Source organism: Abrus precatorius, unplaced genomic scaffold, assembly GCF_003935025.1.
Source record: "Abrus precatorius isolate BTA unplaced genomic scaffold, Abrus_2018 Scaffold5, whole genome shotgun sequence".
Taxonomy (NCBI): Eukaryota; Viridiplantae; Streptophyta; class Magnoliopsida; order Fabales; family Fabaceae; genus Abrus; species Abrus precatorius.
The window spans coordinates 7,788,581-7,805,303 of record NW_020874395.1 but is presented as its reverse complement, the minus strand read 5'-3'; the positions used below and the strand labels follow the sequence as shown (position 1 = coordinate 7,805,303).

General features: G+C 36.7%; 3 protein-coding genes across 4 annotated transcripts; all 3 read right to left on the bottom strand.

Annotated features, from left to right (window-relative positions):
• Positions 1–4,357: 4,357 nt before the first annotated feature.
• LOC113866587 lies at positions 4,358–5,805 on the bottom strand. Its single transcript, XM_027501408.1, has 2 exons — positions 5,677–5,805; positions 4,358–4,753 (listed from the first exon to the last, which is right to left on the bottom strand). The coding sequence occupies exons 1-2, from the start codon at positions 5,803–5,805 to the stop codon at positions 4,358–4,360; spliced, it is 525 nt and encodes a 174-aa protein (XP_027357209.1).
• A 651-nt stretch (positions 5,806–6,456) lies between these two features.
• LOC113866586 lies at positions 6,457–8,745 on the bottom strand. The gene is made up of 5 exons (XM_027501407.1): positions 8,398–8,745; positions 8,039–8,280; positions 7,508–7,924; positions 6,685–7,384; positions 6,457–6,543 (listed from the first exon to the last, which is right to left on the bottom strand). The coding sequence occupies exons 1-5, from the start codon at positions 8,743–8,745 to the stop codon at positions 6,457–6,459; spliced, it is 1,794 nt and encodes a 597-aa protein (XP_027357208.1).
• Positions 8,746–14,809: 6,064 nt separating this feature from the next.
• On the bottom strand, positions 14,810–16,198 carry LOC113867872 (GATA transcription factor 9-like). 2 transcript variants are annotated; one of them, XM_027503374.1, is made up of 3 exons: positions 16,147–16,198; positions 15,985–16,046; positions 14,810–15,648 (listed from the first exon to the last, which is right to left on the bottom strand). In XM_027503374.1, exon 3 carries the CDS (start codon positions 15,631–15,633, stop codon positions 14,920–14,922), a length of 714 nt encoding a protein of 237 aa, XP_027359175.1. In that variant the 5' UTR covers positions 15,634–15,648; positions 15,985–16,046; positions 16,147–16,198; the 3' UTR covers positions 14,810–14,919. The 2 variants fall into 2 exon arrangements, with proteins under 2 accessions (XP_027359175.1, XP_027359174.1); XM_027503373.1 differs by having other exon boundaries at positions 15,985–16,191.
• Positions 16,199–16,723: the final 525 nt, after the last annotated feature.

The following is a 16,723-nucleotide window of genomic DNA, read 5'->3' as shown; positions in this document are numbered from 1 at the left end:
TCATGCTAGGGCAAGAACGCTTATTCAAAATATAAATAAATGAGAAAATAAATAACTAAATTAAAATAAACTAAACCTACCTAACCTAAACTATTCAATGTAATTCAACATTCAACATATAGGAGTTTAAACTCCTCATTTGCAAAAATTTGTAGTTGACCCCCTGGTACAGTTTCAGCCTATGTCCATTCACCTTAAAATTTCCTTTTGCTGGAAGAGTTAATTCAATTGTACCATAAGGAAATACCTCATGCACAGTAAACGGTCCAGACCAATGGGATTTAAGTTTACTTGGGAATAATTTGAGATGAGAGTTGTACAATAGTACTAAGTCACCTTTTTGAAATAGTTTACCTCCCTTGAATTTTTTTTATCATGGTAGACCTTCAATTCTTCATCTGGTGGTTCATTGATGGATAGATTGGGTTGCTTCTCTGATTTCCACTTCAAAACTTTGAAGTCTCTTTTTCTCCATAATGCCTTAGTGGCTTCTAAATGACACCACTGTTCTTGAGTTAGCAAGCTCATATAATCTTTTCCTCTTTCATAAACTAAGCTTCTTTTCAAATGGTTTGAAATCAAGAATTCCTGTGCACAATTAGAAACATAATCATCAATTACATTAATAAAGTAGCAAGAATCATCTTGTTTCAAAGACTTTTTTATTACATCAGGAATTTTGAAAGTGACTTTTTCATCTCCAACTCTCAAAATTAACTTTCCATCCCTCACATCAATTATAGCCCCTGCAGTAGCTAAAAATGGATGACCTAAGATCAATGGGACATTAGTGTCCTCGTCCATATCAAGAATCACAAAATTAACAAGAAAAATAAATTTGTCCACTTTTACTAGCACATCCTCAATGATACCCCTAGGATATTTAATTGACCTATCAGCTAGTTGAATACTCATCCTAATTGGCCTAGGTTCCCTTAAACCCAATTTCTTAAAAACAGAATATGGCATCAAATTAATGCTAGCGCCTAAATCAGCTAAAGTCCTATCAACTATCAATCTACCAATGAGACAAGGAAGAGTAAAACTCCCTGGATCCTTCAATTTTTTGGGCATCTTGTTTTGCAGAATTGCTGAGCATTCTTCATTCAGAGTTACTGTGGCCAACTCCTTCAATTTCTTCTTGTTGGACAATAGATCCTTCAAAAATTTAGCGTACTTAGGCATCTATGCCAAGACATCAACAAACGGTAAATTAATATGAAATTGATGAAATAAGGACAGAAATTTACCAAATTGTTCATCATCCTTGTCTTTCTTCAATCCTTGACTTTCACCTTCTTTCAGAATCCTTATTTCTCCTTTTCAAGATTTTTCGTCTTCTTCTCATTCACATTTGGGTTAGTGTTTCAATGGAAGGCTAAACCTCTCATCCAATCTGCAAAGTCCAGATTTTTCAAATTCAATTTGAGTTATGGAATCAATTACTCTAAGTTTGTTATCTTTTCCTCTAATCTTACATTTACAATTCATGATTATGATTAAATTTTTTGTGAGTTAGAATTCAAATTAGGATTCGATTGATATTCTATTTTGATAATTAAATTTGGGTTAGGTTAAATGATAATTTGATTTAATTCGTAATTTGGTTTAATTAGGCTATTCAATTGAATTAATAATTTAATTCTGTAATTGTTCAAATTCATATTAAAATCTTGTGATATTGTGATAATCAGAATTACATGCATTTGTAAATTTGTGGATTGATAACTCTCATTTTGTTTTTCATCAAGAAAATTATGTTCATAATTTAATTAAATTGATTCAAAATTACAAATCTCCAACCTGTTAACTGCATAATTAAAGAACCTAAAATTAAATTTAACTAAAATGTGTCTCAGTGAATCGACCTAGGTTGAACTCTATACTGCAAAATTCTGAGAGAAACTTAGTTATTTTGATAGCGACTCGACAATCGTCTATCAACCTTTCATGACTTTGACTGCTTGGAAAAGCCAGATAGATTTACTCGAGAACAAATAATCAGTACATATGTCATAACAAATAGTAGAGACCATTATGATGAAACCTGACATAAGAAGAAATGGAAGAAATAGAAGGTTGGTTTGATGAAGAATGATCTAGACTAGGATCATATTCACAGGATTTTGGGATAAGAATGATCTGTTAAGAGTTCTTGACTTGGTGGTGAAGTGTTGAAACGACTATACGTGTGCGTATTGTGAATGGGAAAAAAATTTGATATTCCAATCTTTTAACACCGTAATTTAGGAAAAGTGTAGACCAGAGAAAATAATCTTTTTTTTTTAAATGATTGCTTTGACTAAAACTTATTTTGCTCAGTGATAAAAGTTAATGGATGAAAAGAAAAAAGAGTAAATGACAAGTCAAAATAAGGAGAACATCAGACAACGTGAGTAGGGAGGATAAAAATGAAACCTTACTTCACCATTGTAATACCCGAAGGGAATATTAGATAATAATATAGAAAAAGACATAGAAAATTAAGAATTCCTTACGTCTTTAATCATAATGGGTATTTATGATATAGACAATGAAAATTTAAATGGAGTGTGAAAGAAATCAATTTAACCAATTACAATATAAAAGGGGTAACTAAACTTGATTTTTGGAAACACTATAAATAACCTTCGTTTAGAATGTGTAATTTAGAGAGAGAAAGGGAGAGATGTAACACCTTAAATTTATTTTCAAATAAATAGAAATTTTCAAAAATTCTAAAATAATTAAATTCCCATTTAAATCCAAATCCATTAATATTTCAAATAATGTAAAGGTTTACAAATTTCATCAACAGTTGATACAGGACTTATTCAAATACAACAGTTTTCAAATTAAAATCCTAAGTTCTATAGCAGTTTCATCTGCCCCCTTCACTGAGTACGGTGTTGATCGTCTTGATTACCTGAAAAATGAACGTAAGGGTGAGTACCCTACACTACCAAAATGCAGCAATCAATCGTAGAGTCTCACCTTCGAATCATTTAAAATACATTAAAATAATTATAACCACATTCAACATTATCTCACAGTACTTTTTAATTCCATAATTCACAACATATCATATCGGCATTACCCATCCCATTTACAGCATATTATACCAGCGTTATACGCCCCTTTAAAGCACACTATACCAGCGTTATACTCCCCTTTACAGTACATTATACTACTGTTAGCACGCCCCATTATAGTATATTATACCGGCGTTAGCATGCCCTATTACATGCATGCAACATTCATGCCTCACACGACAGCCAATCCACATTTCATTCGCAATATACGGCACTAGGCCCACATTGATTTCACAGCACACGGCACATAGCCTACCATTATCCATAATACATGACACCTAGCCTATTTTCATTTGTATTGCACGGCATATAGCCTACATCCACTAGTAGTTTACTGCACGTAGCTTATAATAATTTACACATCACCATACACAGCAATTTTCATCCAATACATATTCTCTCGTCCTCACACACGATATTCACATGTCACAGCACATGGCCCTCATCACATTTCACAATCAACTTTTATTCTCTACACGTTTTCTACCCTCCAACTCAGCCACATTGCAACATTCCATAAAGTAACAGTGAATTACACACAAAAAGAGTAGGGTAGAGTCCCCTCTTACCTTGGATTGATGACCTACACTCAGATTTGACAATGGAAGTATTCTCCATATATATTTTGACTTAAAACACATGGAAGAACTCCATAAGAACCCAAGGACACCAAAAAATAGAGAAAATGGTTGAAAAACGGAAACCTTAACCTTTAAAACTCACCTTCAAGCGTTCCCCACATAGATTCAACCTTCAATCAAGCTCCTGAACGGCTTTGGAGGCAATTAATCGGTAGAATAGGGCTTTGCATCGAGAGGATCGAAGAGATTTGGGAGGGAATTTGAGAAATGAATCTCAAATCCCTAAACTCCCTTTTAAAACCCTTCTGATCGCGATACTCTCGCTACAGCGAGACTACACCCAGAAATGCACCCCAAATTGTCGCTCTTTCGCTTCAGCGAGATAGTCTCGCTACAGCGAGAAGGCGACAGACACGTGTCTTTCACTCAGGGTCCTTTCATTACAACTAGACATCTCTCGCTACAGCGAGAATGCCCTACACCAGCACTTAGCCTATTTCTAGCCCAAACCAGTCATGCACACATAAATACACATATTCATATACTTAATACACATAAACATCATTATTACGCACTTGAGTGGACGTTCCAATACTCATTCTCACACATATAAACATCGATAATTTATATTACCAAAATTCGGACGTTACAACTCTCCCCACCTTTAAGGAATTTCGTCCTCAAAATTCAACCAAACATATACAGTTACAAGAATAACCCGGGATACAATTCTCTCATTCTACTCTCCGTTTCCCATGTGGCATCTCTCTCAACACTTGAGCTCCGTATTACCTTCACCAATGAGATCTCTTTACCCCTCAGCTGTTTAACGCGGTGATCAGAAATTCTTACCGGGTATAAGTCATACAACAAGTCCTTTCTCACTTGAACCGGGTCAGGATCAATCACATGGGGAGGATCCGGCACATATTGCCTAAGCTGTGACATATGAAAGACCGGATGTAAATTCGAGAGGTTCAGAAGCAATGCAATCCGGTATGTAGCAGGACTAATTCTATTCAGCACTTCGAATAGTCCAATGAACTTAGGAGATAGCTTTCGGGATTTCAGGGCTCTCCCAACTCCGGTCACAGGTGAGACCTTCAGAAACACATGGTCCCCCACCTGGAACTCTAACGGCTTCCGTTTCCTATCATAGTAACTCTTTTGTCGATCCTAGGTAGCCTTCATTTTCTCTTTAATCATTTTGATCTGCTTATTCTGCCTTTAGACGATATCCGGTGCACACAGAGTCGCCTATCCGGTTTCATACCAACACAATGGAGTTCTGCACCTCCGCTCATACAAGGCCTCAAACGGTGTCATTCCAATGCTAGCATAGTAACTGTTGTTGTACGTAAATTCTACCAGCAGCAGGCACTCTTCCCAAGTTCCCTGCTGCTCGAGCACACAAGCCCTCAACAAATCCTCTAAGGAGTGGATGGTCCGCTCAGTTTGACCGTCAGTATGTGGGTGATAAGCTGAGCTCAGTCACAACTTAGTCTCCAATGCCCGTTGCAGGCTCTTCTAAAACCTCGAGGTAAACCTCAAATCTCTATCTGACACCACACTAGTCGGGACTCCATGTAGCCTGACTATCTCTCGCACATATAACTCCGCAAGTCTTTCCAACTTATACTTCATGTTGATCGGAAGAAAGTGTGCAGCCTTGGTTACCGACCCACTATCACCCAGATGGCATCATGATTGTTCCTAGTCTTAGGCAACTCAGAAACAAAGTCCATGGAAATATTATCTCATTTTCACTCAGGGATCTCCAGCAGCTCTAACAACCCAGGTGGACGCTAGTGTTCTACCTTCACCTTCTAGCAAGTTAGGCATCTAGCCACATATTCAGCCACGTCCCTCTTCATTCTATTCCACCAAAAACTCTTCTGGAGATTCTGATTCATTTTAGTCGCACTGAGGTGAAAACTCATCCTACTCTTATGCGCTTCCTCAAGCACCATCTGTCTCAGCTCATCCACTTGAGGAATACACACTCAATTCCAGAACTTAATCACCTCATTCTCATCACAGTGGAAATGCAAGTCCTTTCTCTCATCCTTCTGCCTCATCATGTCTTGCAGGAAGACATCTCCCTGCTGAACATCTCGGACGTACACTAGAAAGTCGTTGTGAATCGTTGTCATCCCGAGATACAAGCTCCCCGACCTTACCTTCATGGCCAAGTTCATGTCTCAAAATTCCTCAAGCAACTCCATCTCTTTCACTATCATTGCTGCCACATCCAATGACTTCTGGCTCAAAGTGTTGGCCACCACATTTTCCTTACCAGGGTAGTAAGACAATGTGAAGTCATAATTCTTGAGGAATTCCATCCATCTACTCTGCCGCATGTTCAGCTCCCTTTGATCAAACAAATACTTCAAGTTCTTGTGGTCACTGAACACTTCAAAACTCGCTCCATACAGGTAATGCCTCCATACTTTAAGAGCAAAAACTACTGCGGCTAACTCCAGATCATGAGTCAGATAGTTGACTTCATGCGGACGTAACTGCCTCGAGACATAAGCGACCACTCACCCGTCTTGCATTAAAACACACCCAAGTCCACGCCCAGATGCATCACAGTACACGTCAATTTTTTGCTCTGGTCCGATAGAGCCAATACCAGCGCCAAAGTCAACCTTATTTTCAACTCCAGGAAACTAGCTTCACACCCTTTGGTACACTTAAACTCCTTTCCCTTGCGAGTCAGCTTTGTTAAGGGCAACACTATCTTGGAAAATCCCTCAATGAACTTTCTGTAATAACCTGCTAGTCCCATAAAACTACGAACCTCAGTCACATTCGTCGGCCTCAGCCACTGCTTTCACTTTTACAGGGTCTACCATGATTCCTTCCTTCGACACCACATGCCCTAGAAACTGAATTTTTGACAACCAGAATTCACACTTGGAGAATTTTGCATACAGCTGCCTCTCCCTCAGAATTTGCAGGACAATTCCCAAGTGCTCGACATGCTCTTCCTAAGTCTTTGAATAAATTAGGATGTCGTCAATGAACACCACCACAAACTTATCCAAAAACTTGTGGAAGATCTTGTTCATGTAGTCCATGAACACTGCAGGAGCATTGGTCACCCCAAACGGCATCACTAAATACACATAGTGACCATATCGTGTCCTGAACGCTATCTTAGGCACATCCTCATTCTTCACTTGGATTTGATGGTATCCCGATCTTAAATTGATCTTCGATAACATTGCGGCTCCCCTCAACTGATCCATTGAATCATCAATCCTTGGAAGAGGATACTTGTTCTTGACCGTTACTTTATTCAGTTGCCGGTAATCTACACACATCCTCATGTTTCTGTCTTTCTTTTTCACCAAGAGCACTGGTGCTCCCCACGGTGACACACTCGGTCTTATAAACCGTTTCTGTAGCAAGTCTTCAACTTGTTTTTTTACCTCCGCCAACTCCACTGGTGCAATCCTATAAGGTGCCACAGAAATCATATTTGCCCCTGGAATGAGGTCAATAGCAAACTTTATTTTCCTTTCAGGCGGTAGCTCAAAAACATCTTCGGGAAAAACCTCCGAGAAATCCCTCAGCACAAGAATATACTCCGGCTCCACCACACTTTCGGCTTCTATTGAGAACATAACCATGAAAGCCCTGGCATTTACCATGTTCTCCCACGTTCCCTGGCTCATAAGCCTTGAAACCTCTGCCATTGTTGCACCGAAGATCAAGGTCTTCTCCCTACAGTCCAATAGCACATGGTTGGTAGCAAGTCAATCCATTCTCAGAATTACATCCAGTTGAGAAAGAGGTAAACAAATTAAGTCCACCTCAAACTCCCTACCGTGTACCATCATTGCATACCCCAAACACACCCATGACGTCACAACTGGCTTACCTGTAGGGGCAGTCACCATAATATTACATTGCAATTCCATCACATACAAATTCAGACTCTTCACACAGTCCACAGATATAAACGAGTGCGTAGCACCCAAATCAAACAGCATGTCAGGCAATCGACCCTTAATAATGTATTTACCTCGGATCAGCTCCTCTGACTGCGAAGCCTCTGCCCCACTCATAGCAAAGACTCTTCCAGGAATACTCGGCTTCTGCCCCGTACTCAGCCCCACGATTCCTCTCGATTCAGGCCTCTGAGTTGTACTTGTACTACCGCTTCTCTTAGCGGCCCAGCACTCATTGGTAATGTGTCCCGACTTCCCATAGTTGTTGTAAGTAATCTTTGGCTGTGGGCAGTCCTTCACTATGTGTGGCCCTCTGCAACTGAAGCACTTGAGTAGTCCTCTGGAAGAACCTAGTCCCAAGCCACTCCTACTGCTCTTTTCTTGAGACGAGCTCCCTCGGGATTAAGAATTGTTCAAGCCCGAATACGGCCTCTTTGAGAACTTCGGGGGTCTTCTATCGTGTCCTATTGGGCCAGCTCCCCTAGTGTCCACTGTCTTTCCTCTTGTGTTAGCTTCAAAAATCCTACTCTTGCTTACCAGAGTGGGCAAGTCCGTCAGTTGAAACACACTGACTGCAGCTTGGATGTTCGGCCTCAATCCAATTTTAAACTGAGAACACAAATCTTCCTCTCGATCACCATGTTGGTAGTGAGGCCAATACTTCATCAGCTCTTAGAATTTAGCCACATATTCCCCCACAGTCATACTTCCTTGTTTCAGCTCAAGGAATTCTCTGGCCTTTTGCTTCTTCAAGTCTCAGGGAAAATAATTCCCTAGAAAGATTGCCTTGAAGGTCTCCCATTGGATGTAGCCACCTTCTTGTGGCAGAGTCTGACTGGAAAACCTCCACCAGTCTTCTGCCTTGCCACACAACAAGTAAGTGGCATAGGTCACCTTGTGCTCCTCACGGCACCCCATGGCGTTAAAGACTTTCTCTACATCAGCCACCCACCTTTGGGCTCCTTTGGGATTGAATCCTCCCTCAAACTTCGGAGGATCGTGCCTAGTGAAGGCAGACAACCCTCGGTACTCAACTGGCTCCCTGCCTTGATTGCGCACTAAGGCCTCCAGCATTTGAGCTATGCGCTCCATGGGATCATTAGTACTTCTAGATCCTCTAACTCTACCAGACATTCTTAAGCTAAGCTAATCACAAATCAGCAGTTACATCGCACCATATCAGATCAACCAATACATTTATAATTCAGGCAAACAAAACAATCAACACTTAACCTTGAACATCTCAGCCTGATACCTCATTCCGATTGGATGAACTGCTCTGATACTAAAATTGTAACACCTTAAATTTATTTTAAAATAAATAGAAATTTTCAAAAATTCTAAAATAACTCAATTCCTATTTTAAATTCAAATCCATCAATATTTCAAATAATGTAAGGGTTTACAAATTTCATCAACAATTGCTATAGGACTTATTTAAATATAACAGTTTTCAAATTAAAATCCTAAGTCCTATAGCGGTTTCATCCACCTTTTTACTGAGTCTGGTGCTAATCGTCTTGATTACCTGAAAAATGAAAGTAAAGGTGAGTATCATACACTACCAAAATGCAGCAATCAATTGTAGATTCTCACCTCTGAATCATTTAAAATACATTAAAACAATTATAACCACAGTCAACATTATCTCAAAGTACTTTTTAATTCCATAATTCATAGCATATTATACCGGCGCTTCATGCCCATTCACAGCATATCATACCGGCGTTACCCATCCCATTTACAACATATTATACCAGCGTTACATGCTCCTTTACAGCATATTATACCGGCATTATACTGGCATTAGCACACCCAATTACAGCATATTATACCGGCGTTAACACGCTTCATTACAGCACATTATACCGGTGTTAGCATGCCCCATTACATGTATGCAACATTCATGCCTCACACGACACCCAATCCACATTTTATTCGCAATATACGGCAGTAGGCCCACATTGATTTCATAGCATACGCCACATACCCTACCATTATCCATAATACACGGCACCTAGCCCATTTTCATTTGTATTGCATGGCATATAGCCTATATTTACTAGTAGTTTACGGCACGTAGCTTACAATCATTTACACGTCACCGTACACAGCAATTTCCATCCAATACATATTCTCTCGTCCTCACACACGATATTCACACGTCACGGCACATGGCCCTCATCACATTTCACAATCAGCTTTCATTCTCTACATATTTTTTACCCTCCAACTCAGCCACATTACAACATTCCACAAAGTAACAATGAATTACACACAAAAAGAGTAGGGTAGAGTCCCCCCTTACCTTGGATTGATGACCTACACTTAGATTTGACAACAGAAGTATTCTCCACACAGATTTTGACCTAAAACACATGAAAGAACTCCATGAGAACCCAAGGACACAGAAAAATAGAGAAAATGGTTGAAAAATGAAAATCTTAACCTTTAAAACTCACCTCCAAACGTTCCCCACACGGATTCAACCTTCAATCAAGCTCTCGAATGTCTTTGGAGGCAATTAATCGGTAGAATAGGGCTTTGGGTCGAGAGGATCGAAGAGATTTGGGAGGGAATTTAAGAAATGAATCTCAAATTCCTAAACCCCCTTTTAAAACCCTTCTAATCGCGACACTCTCGCTACAGTAAGACTGCACCTAGAAATGCAACACAAACTGTCGCTTTGTCACTTCAGCGAAATAGTCTCGCTACAGCAAGAAGGTGAATGACACGTGTATTTCACCTAGGGTCCTCTTGCTACAACGAGACATCTCTCGCTGCAGTGAGAATGTCCTGCACCAACACTTAGCCTATTTCCAGCCCAAACCAATTATGCATACATAAATACACATATCCATATACTTAATACACATAAACATTATTATTACGCACTTGAGTGCATGTTCCAATACTCATTCTCACACATCTAAACATAGATAATTTATATTACCAAAATCTAGGGCGTTACAAGAGAAGTGAGAGAAATAATCATTCTTAACTCGTTAAAAATCATGAGTAAGACTTGTACAGAAGAAATTTAAGAAAGCCAATTTAACAAGTTTAGTACTCTATTCAAGGTTGTTGTAAGAGGGTGACATATGATATAACCATAACATATATGTCAATAAGAGTGAGAAGAAGTGATAGGTGACCCAAAGAAAAGAACTTGTATGTATGATCCTTTAGAGGAATATAAATATAATGTGCTTAATGTACTAAATTGAAGTTGTAGGAGACATAAGTGTAAAAGATTTTTTTTTTTTTTTAAATGTTAGTATGTGATCATACATCATAGTAATGAAGGAGAATCAGTAAATCAAGGTTACAACTGGCACAAATGTGGGATGCTTTATGTTAGGTTCGTGATAGACCTTCGAGGTGGCAAAGGAGGGCATGACCTAATCTCATTGTGGCCAGGTCACGTCAAGAGCGTGATAGGTATATTCTTGAACAACACCCTTGAGGCATAGGTGATTGATAAATGTTTTTATTAAAATGTGTTAGGATGTGATTAGTAGGGAATGAATCCATTCAGTTGCCTTGAATATGAGTTTGGTTTGTTTGGAAAAGTAATTTTGGGATCCTCATGCATTGCATGTAAATAATCAGATAATGACTTTCATAATTGAATTGCATCATGCATCACATTCATTTTCCTAATTTTATACTTGAATTCCTTGAGGTGTATTAATGTTATATTGTATTAGATTAAAATAATTTAATGATTCTTTCTTATTATTCATTGTTTGAATTATCTTTGATTTCATGGACTCACCCTTTTACGTGAGTGTTTAACATATCTATTTGTTGGTATGTGTTATTTGTTATGTGCATATGAGGCAAGACATGATCAAGGTCTGGGTACTTCCAACAGAGGACAACCTATTTATGACGACAATAACCAACAATTTATTTACCAAGGGTTAGCCAGGATGACCCTTGGCTCTGTTTCTGAGATGGTTAGGATCCCCATTGCACTACTAACTTGCTTGTTGAGATCATCTTCCCCTTACCTCTATACCATTTTCTCTCATATCTCTTATAGCTACACCTGCCCCTATGGACACCTACAACCCCACTCTTGACCTCAACCCAAATAGGGCCCTTGATGTTCATTCGCCTTGACCACCGTTACCTTCTCCTGAGCTTGAATAGGTAGACATCCATGTGGTAGAGTCTTCTGTTCTTTCCTATCCACCTGCTCAGGCACTTAGACAACCCACTGACGAGGCTGGACCTTCCCACTATAGTCTTTCACCACCTACTCCCTTTTCACCCTCCCACATATCAGCATCCACTCCTGGCTGCTTAGAGGATGTTGATGGAGACGTGCCTGGTATGTTTGTTGATCCCCCATGCTTCCTTATCCATCTCCTCTTATTTTGACCCTTCAGAGGAGTACTCTCCTCTTGATTAATGCTTCTTAATCTTGTTTGTTTTGATTTCAAAACTACACGAGGGGTTATTTTAGGGAGTTAATGACGCATTTTTATTTTTTTTGGTTATATGATAGTATCCTCCCTTGGAATGTAATAGTTATTTAGTACTCTTTTTACTCCTCTTGATGATTAGATGATCTTTGATTTTATGTATGTATTCCAAGCCTATGTAGCCCAGCAGTGATTAGATGGATTATGACTATTTTCTTTATGTTGGAATATATTGAATGCTTGTGTGTGAGATTATTTTATACTATAACTCAGAGATGATGCAAGTACTTAAATCAAAACAGTAAAGAGATGAGAACAAATTAATCCTACATAAATACTTGATGTTGATTTAGTGGTTTAATTTTTTTTGTATGTAATGCATGTTAACTCTCTCTTAAGGGTATAAAAGGTGTTGTATGATTTTACATGCCCATTCTAGAATCTGAAGTGTCACAACCCCTATTTATATAAGATACAAATGAATTAAAACTGATATATGAATTAGAGGTTAATATGAAAATAAAGTTAATCATTAATTTTAATAGTAGAAAATAAAGTAGAATTTTAGTCATCCACTTAACATAAATAAATAATCCTGACGTAGAGTTTGAGGGAAAAAACAACATATTACAAGAAAATTGTTGAAAAATTGTATTAATTATTTTGTTTATAAGATGAGCCATAAATTTATTTTATACACAGATATAATTGAAGGCATGTGATGTTTATTAATTATATAAAAATTTAAATATTTTCATAATTATATTAAATCTAAATTAATTTTATTTATTAGGTAAATTATATAGTGTCATGATTTACGTTTAGTCTATATATTATAAATGAAAGTCTATTATTTAAAAAGTTAATCATTAGTGAAATTATTTAAAAATATTTTTTTAAATCTAAATAAAATAAGAATAGTTAAGAAATTAAGCTTAATTTTAACTGTTACATATAAAAAATTATTGAATGCAACAATCAAATATAATAGAAAAGTTATTCTATAATAAAATAAAAAGGAGAAAAATATGTTTAAAAGGAAAAATAAGTCATTACTAAAAAAATTAAGAGGAAGTAAAATTATTTATTTTTAAATTAAGAGATTTATGTTATATATAAAATTATTATTTCAAAGTAATATTATTAAGTCAAATTAAAATATAATTGTAGTGAAGATCTTTTGAAGTCGACGTCCACGTCGTCTCGACTCATCATAATAAATAGAGCACTCCATGTCAAACCTACTCAAGAAGGAGCAACTATTGCTATAACAGCCCCTGCTCAGTGACTCACGTCACAGTAATGATAAAAATCCTATCTAGAGGGTAATATAAAGGCTTATATAAAAAAAGGGAACCTCATGCCTAATGTACATTACTCATTTTTTACCTTATACAACCTACCTTTAACTCTTTTAAGTATGAACATTGGAGTATTTCTTTGGAGAAACTCTACCAGCCCACTCAAAGAACATTTGCATTGGAACAGTACCAACCTCCATGTACTGAACAAATTAAGATATTAAATTGAAATTCATCCATATTTTTATTTTTTATAAATTATAATTTTACTCCCATCCTTTATTTTCCATATCTAAGTCATATTCATACTACCAATATCCGTTTTTTATATTCATTCTTAAAATAAGTCAATAAACCAAGTGCAAGAGAGGACAATGAAAGTTGAGGAATTTTTTTTACCATCTTACTTTTATTCCTCTTATGCCTTGTTGAAAGTATTATGAAATTAAAAGTCACCAGCATATGATATGGACCGCAATGGAACGAGGGTAGTGCATGCCAACAGCGAAAATTCAACGATTAGCATTGCCACGTGCTTATAGTGAGTGATACATGATACCGAGTGGAACAAAATTCATGACTTTGACAAGGAAATTGCGAAGCACGAAATTACCGAAATGAACAATATGGGAAGGTAACATAAATGTCCTTGAAGACATAAACGAGTGTGTATAAAGGCAAGGAGTTAAGACCAAAGGCTTACTTCAAAATTAGATATTCTTTGACAAGAACATAAGTAATACTTGTATAAAATGTTTGGATTATAATTTGTTGCACAATTTTATCTATAAACAACATATTAAGGAGTATCTGAAAGTATTTATCTAAGTTTATGAAAATTATGTATAATTTTCTCAAACACTTTTTAATTTATCAGTTTATGAAAATATTGAATGCATATAATGGATAAGTCATGCTTCCTACCCACACAGGTCTTGAATCTTCAGCAAATAAGTTATGGTGGATGGTATCATGCAAGACAGCTACAGTGCATTGGATGTGCATAACTCACTTTCAAGTCCCATATCATCTACCAATTTCACTGTATGAAATATGCAATTCAATCATCTATTGTTGTTCTACTGCATATTGAATTGAGCATTGCTCCTTCGTGCTCAACCTAAACACGTCAACTTTGTTGCAACTTGATCACTACTCCATGTTGGGCTGTTAATCTTTAAATCTATTATAGTGATACTAGACCAATTTTTCAGGGATATTTATTAAAATGATTTTTTTCAAAACTCATTTGAATTATGATCAAATTTAAAATAGATATTTATTTAAATTGTATATCTGAATATCTCATTAGTAAAATTATAATTGAATAGAATTTCAACGTAATTTATAATTTTAAGTCATGATTGGAAAAAAAAAATGGGTAGAATATTGCAAGCTATAATCAACACATTGTTGTCAAGGATGGAGTAAAATTGGATACCAAGTCATATAAATGTAGCTGTCATTCTAACATAAATGCCTCCTTCCTTACTGGTATATCTGTTTCTAAATAATTTTTCTTTTAATTTTGAAGTTTGATTTTACATGAAAATTATCTAGTAATATGAGTTGCACTAGTGCTCTGCAGGAATGGATGATAGGGCACCCATTCTCATCTCCATGACTTTCTTGTGTGAATTGGAATGCAAATAGCTAACAAAAGTAGGACTCTTTGCTGGCCTATACTCTGGCAACAACCTTCCAGACTTGTACCTCACTCCACATGCATTGCATAGTGTCTTTGGACCCAATGGTCCTGCCCTCCATTGTGGGGTCCTCTGAGCCAAACAATGTGTGCACCTTCTTGGAATTGGATGCTGCCCATTGTTATTGTTATCATTATTGTTCTTAACTTCAACCTCACAATCCCCCAATTTCTCCTTCCTCACAATCGAATTCTCCATGACCTCCCCCTCTTCCAATTCCCCAACTTTGGTCACCTCTTCTAACTCATCCTTCTTGTTAGGGACAATGAGTTCACTATCAGCCAACCAATAAGCCTGTTTCAAAAGAGGTGGGTCTGCACCCAACCCATCACTTTCTGGGCTCAGATGCTGTGACCAGGTGTTCAAAGTGTCCTTGGTTCTAGGGGCTGAAAGCCTCTTCCTCTTGCTTCTGGCCTTCCCTGGCACAGCAAAATTAGGCAACTGACACTGATTTTGTTGGGGTCTATGCATTGTGCTTGAAGGTTTGGTGCTAGTGCTTGTAGCTTCAACACCAGTAGGTGCCAAAAGACAACTTGGCCTACTAGAAAAACAGTCCTCCACAAACACTGACAACCATTCCATGCCAAAATCCACTTCCTGCGCACATTTTTTTATACCCCCGAAAAAACAATGCAAAATTTAGTAGGAACAATAGACAAAGTAGTATGCAAACAGTATTTTATACACCACCATATATTAAAACCACAGTGATGGAGTATAAATATATTCATCAAGAATTTTTAAAGCTACAAACTTTATAAAGTATTTGCAAATTATGTATAAATAATAAAAGCATTAACAACCCCTTTCTCATCACTGTGAAGGAAGAAAAACCCAAGTGGTAGAACTTGGAAAGAAAGCAATTTTATCAAGGAAAAGGGCTAAAGCAGAAAAATTAGAAAGGTAGAATGAAGAAACGAAAAATATACTAACCGTGTTCTGAGCAGAAAAAAGGTCATCAAGGGTAGGAATCTCTTGTTGACACTCACTGGAAACTGATACATTATGGCAAACATCCATGTCAATGAATTTTAAGAGATTGTAACAAAGAAGAAGATGATGATAATGAAGAAGGAAAAGAAAAAGAAAGCTAACTTTGGATCCCTAAGTTTGGTGTTACATGTCACACAACTCAACACTCTCTTTATGGTCCTTGAGTTATTTGTCGGCAGATAAAGGCTAAAGAAAACAAATCAAATTTTTCCAAAAAGCAAAATAAAAAAAATAAAAAAATAATATATATATATATATATATATATATATATATATATATATATATATATATATCAATTGCCAAGAAAGTTAACAACCCTGTCTCATGCAGACACTCACCAATCAACATCTCTCATTTTACCTTAACACGTTACCCTTCAACTTACCTTTGCTTTATGCCTTTATCTCATTTTATCAGGCTTTTCTTCTTTCCTTTTGTCGTATACATAATAATAATAATAATATCTTTTTAATCAATATCTAAAAGTATACAATAATAAATTTTTTATAAAAAATAATAATATTTAATATTATAAATATATTAAATCTGATAATATCTTATTTTTAATAAAAACTTATTATATATAATTTTTTATTATTACTATTAATCAGAGTAATAATAATACAGATTAAGTAATTGTTGAGTACTATAATAGTAAAAATATTTTACAATGTGATA